This window comes from Oncorhynchus clarkii, chromosome 6, assembly GCF_045791955.1.
Source record: "Oncorhynchus clarkii lewisi isolate Uvic-CL-2024 chromosome 6, UVic_Ocla_1.0, whole genome shotgun sequence".
Classification (NCBI taxonomy): domain Eukaryota; kingdom Metazoa; phylum Chordata; class Actinopteri; order Salmoniformes; family Salmonidae; genus Oncorhynchus; species Oncorhynchus clarkii.
In genome coordinates this window covers 83362240-83372576 of record NC_092152.1, presented here as the reverse complement: position 1 = coordinate 83372576, position 10337 = coordinate 83362240, and the positions used below count along the sequence as shown (strand labels likewise).

The 10337-nt window shown below is 40.9% G+C and overlaps 1 protein-coding gene across 1 annotated transcript; it reads right to left on the bottom strand.

Moving 5' to 3' along the window:
* Positions 1–5509: 5509 nt before the first annotated feature.
* LOC139412266 (uncharacterized) lies at positions 5510–8510 on the bottom strand. The gene is made up of 6 exons (XM_071159106.1): positions 7679–8510; positions 7400–7563; positions 6628–6848; positions 6299–6428; positions 6091–6191; positions 5510–5983 (listed from the first exon to the last, which is right to left on the bottom strand). The coding sequence occupies exons 1-6, from the start codon at positions 8469–8471 to the stop codon at positions 5845–5847; spliced, it is 1548 nt and encodes a 515-aa protein (XP_071015207.1). The 5' UTR covers positions 8472–8510; the 3' UTR covers positions 5510–5844.
* Between the last annotated feature and the right edge of the window lie 1827 nt (positions 8511–10337).

The following is a 10337-nucleotide window of genomic DNA, read 5'->3' as shown; positions in this document are numbered from 1 at the left end:
TGGAATGGAGTGTAAGGGATGGAATGGAGTGTAATGGAGTGTAATGGAGTGTAATGGATGGAATGGAGTGTAAGAGATGGAACGGAGTGTAATGGATGGAATGGAGTTTGCACACAATTGGCCCAATTGTAAATAATAATTTGTTCTTAACTGACTTGCCTGGTTAAACAAATAATAATAACAGAGTAAATTAAGTGTAATTGCTAAGAAGTCGACAGGAGCCAATGAAGACCTGGCCAACTTGTAATAAGGATGTCTGTTTGCTCAAATGGAGAATGGCTGAGTCAGACAACATTGTGGTGTCCATGGATGGTAGCACATAGAAAGGTAAGCACACAAACTTTTCTCTCACACACACAAACCGTCATGTTGGGAGGGCCATAATTCCCCATGTGAAGCGGTCCCTCCAGAGTGCTTATTTATATCCCTTGTCACTTCAGACCAGGGTCGTAAATCCTGCCATGCTTACCAAGCACAAATTTCCCCTTCATCAGGGATCCACACCCTGTGGAAGCACCAGTCGGAGCCCTGAAATACAGCCCAGTGACTAGAACAGGTTGTAACCTACTGGGAGCAATGCAGCAGACACAACATGTGAACACACACACACACACACACACAAGATGGATCCTATTACTAACTTAACCTGATTGTTACTGTAGAATAATAACTCATTATAACCTGCATATTAAATACATATCTTTGTTATTACTATGGAATAGCATCACCGCCATATCATTGATAGGAGTGATTAAGTATTAGCTTATTCACTGTGTCTATCCTGCATGATCCAGAGGGTGGAGTAATGAACCACATCATTTATGGTAAAGTGTAACATAGTATATGCCTCTTCTCATGCCACACACTGACGTCCTCTTTCTTCCCCACACCCCATAAAGGTTCCTCTCTGTCTGTGTGTGTGTGTGTGTTTAACTATACTTGTGGGGACCAGAAGTCCCCACAACAATAGTAAACAAACAAAAAATTGACCAACTGGGAACATTTCGTTAGTCCCCTCAAGGTCAAATGCTATTTCTAGGGGGTTTGTGTGTCCACAGAGCTAATAGGATGTATCACTGTAATTAGCCATAAGAGAGAGAGGATGACTGCATTCAGTCAGACCCAGTTGTTGGTCTTAGCAAGCCAGGCAAGCAGGCAGGCAGGCAGGCAGGCAGGCAGGCAGGCAGGCAGGCAGGCAGGCAGGCAGGCAGGTCTCTGGATCCTGGCAACAGTAAATATCTCCCAGTCTCAGCTCTGCACTGTGGCTCACCTTCCAGTCTCATCTCCCAGTCTCAGCTCTGTGGCTCTGCATCAGCTTTATCTGGCACACTCCCTCTGAAATTCAGACCACACACACACACACACACATACACACACACACACACACACACACACACACACACACACACATTAACGCATACACACAGGCACACTGACACACAAATGTGTGAACGCATACACACACACCCACACATAGCCTATACATATTCACACATATGTACATTCTGTACACATTACAAACATACAAGTGTGCAAACACACACACACACACACACACACACAAACACACAGGAAAAGGTGTGAGCAGGAATCACAAATATAATAATGCAATTCCTTCCACACAACTTACTTGATGTGCCATCAGAGAGGTGAGAAAGCAGCTTGTCAGCAGAGGCCGGGGGAGCAGCCTGGGGCTAGAGTTGGAGCTGCTCGGGCTTCTTGACGCTGTCTGGATACAGTGTGACAGGTGAGGCCCCGAGGCTAACGGCAGCACCGGGTACATGATTCCACAGAGGCCTGAGGGTAATGCGAATGTAAATTGACTTGGGTGAGCGTTAGATCAGCTCAGTGCTCATAATGTACTGCTGGAAGCACAGTTTAGTCCATCGACATGGAATGTTTGTTGCATTGCTATTAGCAGTGGTTAGCTATTAGCTTGTGGCAAACCAGCTGGCTTTTTCAATATTTGATTTACTTGAGTAGCATGAGTACTCAGTCTAAGGGAACACAGGCCTAATAAAGACCATTAGAAAAGGCAATTAACAAAGAGGAAAGTATGTCATTAGCACTCCATAAGAATAAAGATTGGATATTCTTTTCAAACAGTTACCGTTTAGTAGCTTAGTTGCTAGTGGATCTGAATCTGAGAAACGTCCTATAGCTTTATGTATGGGTTGGCAGAGCTGCTTTCCACGGGAGTTGGTTGTCACTGTGCTGTGTTAAAATCAGTGCGTTGCTGTGAATTGATGACAACATTTCAGACGAGGACAAACATGGACCTGTTGATGTTCAGGTACAGTTGAAGTCGGAAGTTTACATAAGCTTAGGTTGGAGTCATTAAAACTTGCTTTTCAACCACTCCACAAATTTCTTGTTAACAAACTGTAGTTTTGGCAAGTCGGTTAGGACATCTACTTTGTGCATGACAAGTCATTTTTCCAACAATTGTTTACAGACACATTATTTCACCTATAATTCTGTCACGCCCTGGTCTTAGTATTTTGTGTTTTCTTTATTATTTTGGTCAGGCCAGGGTGTAACATAGGTTTATTTATGTGGTGTGTTTTGTCTTGGGGTTTTTGTAGGTTATGGGATTGTGGTATAGTAGAGTTGTCTAGGTAAGTCTATGGTTGCCTAGAGTGGTTCTCAATCAGAGGCAGGTGTTTATCGTCGTCTCTGATTGGGAACCATATTTAGGCAGCCATATTCTTTGAGTGTTTCGTGGGTGATTGTTCCTGTCTCTGTTTGCACCAGAGAGGGCTGGTTAGGTTTTTTACGTTACGCTTATTGTTTTGTATTGTTCGTTATTATCTTTATTAAAGCTGTATTGAGATAACCACGCTGCATTTTGGTCCTCCTCTCCTTCGACACAAGAAAACCTTAACAAATTCACTGTATCACAATTCCAGTGGGTCAGAAGTTTACATACACAGCATGAAAAATTCCAGAAAATGATGTCATGGCTTTAGAAGCCTCTGATAGGCTAATTGACATAATTTGAGTCAATTTGAGGTCAAACTCAGTGCCTCTTTTCTTGACATCATGGGAAAATCAAAAGAAATCAACCGAGACCACAGAAAAATAACTGTAGACCTCCACAAGTCTGGCAATTTCCAAACGCCTGAAGGTACCACGTTTGTCTATACAAACAATAGTACGCAAGTATAAACACCATAAACGCAGCCGTCATACCGCTCAGGTTGGAGACGCGTTCTGTCTCCTAGAGGTGAATGTACTTTGGTGCGAATAGTGCAAATCAATCCCAGAACAACAGCGAAGGACCTTCTGAAGATGCTGGAGGAAATGGGTACAAAAGTATCTATATGTATATCCAGTAAAACGAGTCCTATATCGACATAACTTGAAAGGCCGCTCAGCAAGGAAGAAGCCACTGCTCCAAAACCGCTATAAAAAAAGCCAGACCACGGTTTGCAACTGCACATGGGGACAAAGATCGTACTTTTTGGAGAAATGTTCTCTGGTCTGATTAAACAAAAATAGAACGGTTTGGCCATAATGACCATTGTTATGTTTGGAGGAAAAAGGGGGTGGTTTGCAAGCCGAATAACACTATCCCAACCGTGAAGCACGGGGGTGGCAGCATCATATTTTGGGGGTGGCAGCATCATGTTGTGGGGGTGCGTTGCTGCAGGAGGGACTGGTGCACTTCACAAAATAAATGGCATCATAAAGAAGGAAAATTATGTGGATATATTGAAGCAACATCTCAAGAAATCAGTCAGGAAGTTAAAGCTTGGTTGCAAATGGGTCTTCCAAATGGACAATGACCCCAAGCATACTTCTAAAGTTGTGGCAAAATTGCTTAAGAACAACAAAGTCAAGGTATTGGAGTGGCCATCACAAAGCCCTCAATCCTATAGAAGATGTGTGGGCAGAACTGAAAAAAGCATGTGCTGGCAAGGAGGCCTACAAACCTGACTTAATTACACCAGCTCTGTCAGGAGGAATGGGCCAGAATTCAACCAACTTATTGTGGGATGCGTGTGGAAGGTTACCCGAAATGTTTGACCAAAGTTAAACAATTTAAAGGCAATGCTACCAAATACTAATTGAGTGTATGTAAACTTCTGACCCACTGGGAATGTGATGAAAGAAATTAAAGCTGAAATAAATCATTCTCTCTACTATTATTCTGACATTTCACATTCTTAAAATAAAGTGGAGATCGTAACTGACCTAAGACAGGGGATTTTTACTAGGATTCAATGTCAGGAATTGTAAAAAAAAACACACAAAAAACAGAGTTTAAATGTATTTGACTAAGGTGTATGTAAACTTCCAACTTCAACCGTATATGTTCTATATCTTTGATGTTTTGGGGTTTCCATGAACTAAGCCGGTTTGTTGTAGAGTGAAGAAAGAGGCATACACTGTAGGCTATACTATTCAGATGTTACACTTTATTAATAGATTCAGCTCGTTTCAATACATTTCAACAGAGAAGTTGTATGTACAGTGCCTTGCGAAAGTATTCGGCCCCCTTGAACTTTGCGACCTTTTGCCACATTTCAGGCTTCAAACATAAAGATATAAAACTGTATTTTTTTGTGAAGAATCAACACCAAGTGGGACACAATCATGAAGTGGAATGACATTTATTGGATATTTCAAACTTTTTTAACAAATCAAAAACTGAAAAATTGGGCGTGCAAAATTATTCAGCCCCCTTAAGTTAATACTTTGTAGCGCCACCTTTTGCTGCGATTACAGCTGTAAGTCGCTTGGGGTATGTCTCTATCAGTTTTGCACATCGAGAGACTGAAATTGTTTCCCATTCCTCCTTGCAAAACAGCTCGAGCTCAGTGAGGTTGGATGGAGAGCATTTGTGAACAGCAGTTTTCAGTTCTTTCCACAGATTCTCGATTGGATTCAGGTCTGGACTTTGACTTGGCCATTCTAACACCTGGATATGTTTATTTTTTAACCATTCCATTGTAGATTTTGCTTAATGTTTTGGATCATTGTCTTGTTGGAAGACAAATCTCCGTCCCAGTCTCAGGTCTTTTGCAGACTCCATCAGGTTTTCTTCCAGAATGGTCCTGTATTTGGCTCCATCCATCTTCCCATCAATTTTAACCATCTTCCCTGTCCCTGCTGAAGAAAAGCAGGCCCAAACCATGATGCTGCCACCACCATGTTTGACAGTGGGGATGGTGTGTTCAGCTGTGTTGCTTTTACGCCAAACATAACGTTTTGCATTGTTGCCAAAAAGTTCAATTTTGGTTTCATCTGACCAGAGCACCTTCTTCCACATGTTTGGTGTGTCTCCCAGGTGGCTTGTGTCACGCCCAATTTTTCAGTTTTTGATTTGTTAAAAAAGTTTGAAATATCCAATAAATGTCGTTCCACTTCATGATTGTGTCCCACTTGTTGTTGATTCTTCACAAAAAATACAGTTTTATATCTTTATGTTTGAAGCCTGAAATGTGGCAAAAGGTCGCAAAGTTCAAGGGGGCCGAATACTTTCGCAAGGCACTGTAGTATGTACAGTATGTGTCATTGCTATTATACATACAGTAAACAAACCATGAATAAACTGAGGCAAATTGAATAATATTACAAAGTATCGTTACATTTCATATTCTAATCAAAAATATTGTATATATTTCATGTTAGCTTATGAGATAAGTACTGTTATAATGATGTAAGAAAATGGCCAAAACACCAAGTAGCCAAACAGAGGCAAAGTGCTGCATAGCCTCTTGATTTCCTCTAAAGAACATTCATCTAACACTTACACTAGTGAGTCATTTAATGGCAACAGAAAAGTCAAGCCAAGATTTCAGAAGTTAGTCAGTGTTAATCTTCCAAATGTCAGAATCATTATCTTACATCTTCTCTGTGAAACAATTTCTTCAGACTACTTCTTGAATTCCACTCCATTTTCTTCGCAAACTTGTAGACGCATCCAAAGAGATCAGGGAACATTGTCAATATGTCAACAGAATCCGCATCCTCAATGCTTCAGAGAAAGAGAGAGAGAGACAAAATATTCAACCACCTTCAATGGTAAGAGAGTAAATAAAGTTCATGTACATGTTTTTAGACAAAACTATTAATATGTCTTACTAGTGCTCATGGAGGTTGCGTATGAAGCGCAACAAACCCAATGTGTTGTCTGGGTAGGCCTTCTTTTTACCATCCAACTTGTTCATCAACTCAGGCGGCATCTGTGTACACAAATAAATAACAGTAAGTGTGACTACTACTAGACTAGACACTACACTAGGACGAATGTACATGTAAATAAAATTTGATAAAATGGCGTCTTGTTCACCTTGGACTTCCACGTTGTGAACGACCTCGCCTCAGCACACTGGTCCAAAGCATGAAGGAGTCTTGGTTCTGCTTTGCGACAGTTCTCTGCTTCCTTCTCGTTACCAATTTTTCGTAAGTACTCCACTCTCCTGAAAAACAACAGAGTACCTTTAAATGCATTCAACTGGGTCAGTGTCAAACGGTGATCACATTTGCATTGAGATAAATCGTTGTTAGAATCTGAACCCATTAAAAAAGGCAAATGCCCAGTGGAAATAGTGATGACTGTAAGTAAATCACTGATCTTAACTAACCTTCTGATTGACAAGTGTTAGCACTGCTTCTCACCTCTCCTCTGGCCAGAAGTATGGGTGGGCCAGTGTGTCCTCCACTGTAGGTCTCTTCTCTGGGTCTTTATTGATCATCCACTCAATGAGGTCCTTGGCCACTTCATCCTCAACATGTTCCAGTGTGTACTTCCCTTGAAAAATGTTAACTTCACAATAAATGCCTATGCCAAATGGATGATGTCCACCAGAGATGATGTAATACATTAACATCCCGGCCACCTGAAAAGTATATAATAATAATTTATAATGTATTACATTTCTATAGCGCTTTTCATAACAATATCAAAATGCTTCAATAGCAAAAAACAAACAACCAATACATCATCATGACTAGCCTAACTGTAGTTAGCTAGGTCAACCAATACATCATCAAGAGTAGCCTAGCTATAGTTAGCTAGGTCAACCAATACATCATCAAGAGTAGCCTAACTGTAGTTAGCTAGGTCAACCAATACATCATCAAGAGTAGCCTAGCTATAGTTAGCTAGGTCAACCAATACATCATCAAGAGTAGTCTAGCTATAGTCAGCTAGGTCAACCAATAGAGGCCGAGTATTCATCCTCCAAAGATAGAGGGACCGTTCATGGCTTGATCAGAAGGTGGTGGTCAGAGAGATGGTTGATGAAGTGTCTGGTGTCGATCTTGTAGAGGGCTACTCTGGGAACCACTGGACTTCTTCTTCACAACATAGTTTAGTATGCATTCTATCAATTTGGCAAATAGATCTGGTAATCAAAGTATAGTGACTTATTTAAAGTTGAAAACTAACCTGAATATCGGTGCTCCTCTTATATCCGATCCCACTGTCTTCATTTAAAGTTTCTCTGGCCTTCCAACATTTTGTTCCTGCACTGATTGTATGTAGAGTTGTTTGTCCCATGTTCAATTGTCGACTTATACCGAAATCGGCTAATCTCGCTCTGCCTGTAACATCTGAAGAGAAGATCATATAAAGTGTAGCATTGAAATGTAGGTTAATAAATAAAACATCTAAATAATATTTATTTAGCCCACATTCTTGTTGAATTACTACATGGTCTGGTCTTACCTATTAAAACATTCTGGGGTTTGATATCCCGGTGCAGAATTTTTGTGTTTAGACTATGCAGAACGCTTAGACTGCAGAGCACCTCGTGCACTATTTTCTTCAGGACAGGGGTTTTGTCCTCTGGTAGGTGGTCTTTGATGTATTCATCAAGGGTGCATTCACAGAGCTGAAGAACAAGGTAACCGAAGTGCTCGTCCTCTGCAAAGTCCACATATCTCACAATGCAGGGACTATCCAGCTGAGGTAGTCTTAAAAAACCCTCTTCTCTCTTCAGATCTTGATAGTTTGACTTGAGCATTCTCTTCACGGCTACCTCAGTACCATCATCCTTCAAGCCCAGAAAGACTTCAGTTCCATCACTTCCTTTGGCTATTTGGAAATCCGGATGGACGACAAGATTGAGATTGCCCAATCTGTAAACCTTGCCTGCATCTATGTTGCTGAGTTCCTCCAACTGAGGCCTCCACCGCTCACTAACTTTGTGCCAATTCCGGGGTTTCAATTCGTCGGTGGTGGAGGGAAATGGTTTAACACTGGAATGTTCATCATGTACACCAGATTCTTCAACTGGAATTGATGAAGCATCAAGATCTGGCTTCTCAGTCATGTCAGGTGTACTTTTCTCTACCGACAACTCTTCCTGAATTGTCTTCTTCTTCTTCTTCTTCTTCTTCTTCTTCTTTGACAGATTCATTCCCTGCAATTGTTCAGTTGTATCCGTTGGTGGGACTGGACTTCGTAGGGACACATCTAATTTCCTTAGCTTTTCTTTCAGGTCTTCATCCATCTCCATATCAGCAGTAACAAGTATTTTCTCTGGCACAGAGGTTATCCCTCGCGATGTGATAATCGCAGGTACACAATCGAAGGTGTACAGATCTGCAAGCAAACCAAATGTAAAGACACCTAAGCTGGAGGTCTGAGGATTGGAGAGATATGCTTGATTAGTGAGCGAGATGATCCCCTTACATAACTCCTCAACAAATGTGAAGGTCCAGTCATGTTTGCGGTTTGGAGTTTTCTGAGTAATCACATACAGAAGTCTGACAACTGCAATGTTGGTATTTAGTCCTTGATTGGTGATTTTGGACTCAAACGTTAGATATTTCAGAAGCTTGGGTATCACTGCCAGTGACAGTCCAAGAGTTATTTCTTTCATAGTGCAAAAAACAGCCGTCAAGCATTTCACTACTACGCCTTGTAAGTGTTTGGGAATTTTAGGCAAACGTTTGATCGCCTCGTTAGTGTAGAGCTCCATTTTCTGAGATTCTTTCAGCCACTTTATACTAGCTTGCCGATACAGTTCCTGTTCTGATCCAACAACGTTAAACCACATGTCAAAAAGTGTAACGTGATCCACAGGGTTCACCACCAGCATGTGTTTGCCATATTCACTGAAGATATCTTCTACTGATTTTTGTCCTACTGCACAGGTAAAATCAAAAAAAATCTTCAATTTAACAAAATCCTCACTCTCTAAAGATAATTCCAGAATCATCCTTGTTATCTTTTCACTGATTGTGGGATGTGCTCCAATATTGTTTGTAGCATTTGCTCCAGATATCATCAACTCTTTCACAATGTCTTCTCTGTCATTGTTTGCCGCCAATTGAAGTGGAGTAAAGTTCTGGATTGGTGCCCCTTCTGGATCTGCTTTTGCTGCAATTAATCTACTCACTAAACTGACAGGAGCTTTTGACATTGCGGCATAATGCAAAGGAACCCAACCATTTGCTGATTGGATGTTGGGGTCAGCACCTTCTTTCAGAAGAAATTTACAAATATTGTCATTTGTAAATGCAACAGCAGCAATTAAAGGGGTAACATCATCCTTCAACTTAGTACAAGGGTACAGTCTATTCAAGTCCTTGCCGCCTCTAATCAATTTCTTCAGCTCCTTCAACTTCCTGTCAATAATGCACTTTATAATGGGATCTGTTTGCCTTTGCACCCCATGCACCGTCTGTACAAATTGGATCTGGATTTGACCTGGGACGATATTCATTCTTCAAACATCTGCTTCTACAGGTACAGTAGATCTGTGGGATGACATCTCTATTATTACCTCTGTTAAAAGGTTAAGTCAGGTACAGTCATAGAATTAAGCAATAAGGCACAAGAGGCTGTGATTTTGTAAATAATTTAGTAAGTTGACAAATATAGACTGTATACATTATGTCTGGTAAAATCGCATGGAAAACATTTTATTTAATTACATGCTTACTTAATACACTTGTTAATCAGGTGTGAAGTCGCAGTAGAAATGAAAATCAAGTATGACTGAGAAAAAACTAATGAGCAGCAAATTAACAGTATTTTGTTTATTGTTTTAGTTTAAAAAAAGCTGAATGTTTGTTATAAACTATTTTAAAGGCAGACTCTACCACACAACCAAAACCTATTAGTGAAGATGCTGGAGGCAAAATGTTAAACTTGAAAATCTTTGCACACCACCAGCCAGATCAAAATGTATTGCTTATGTAACGGATGTGAAATGGCTAGCATAGTTAGCGGTGGTGCGCGCTAATAGCGTTTCAATATGTGGACGTCACTTGCTCTGAGACCTTGTAGTGGTTCCCATTGCTCTGCAAGGGCCGCGGCTTTTGTGGAGCGATGGGTAACGATGCTTCGTGGGTGGGAGTTGTTGATGTGTGCAGAG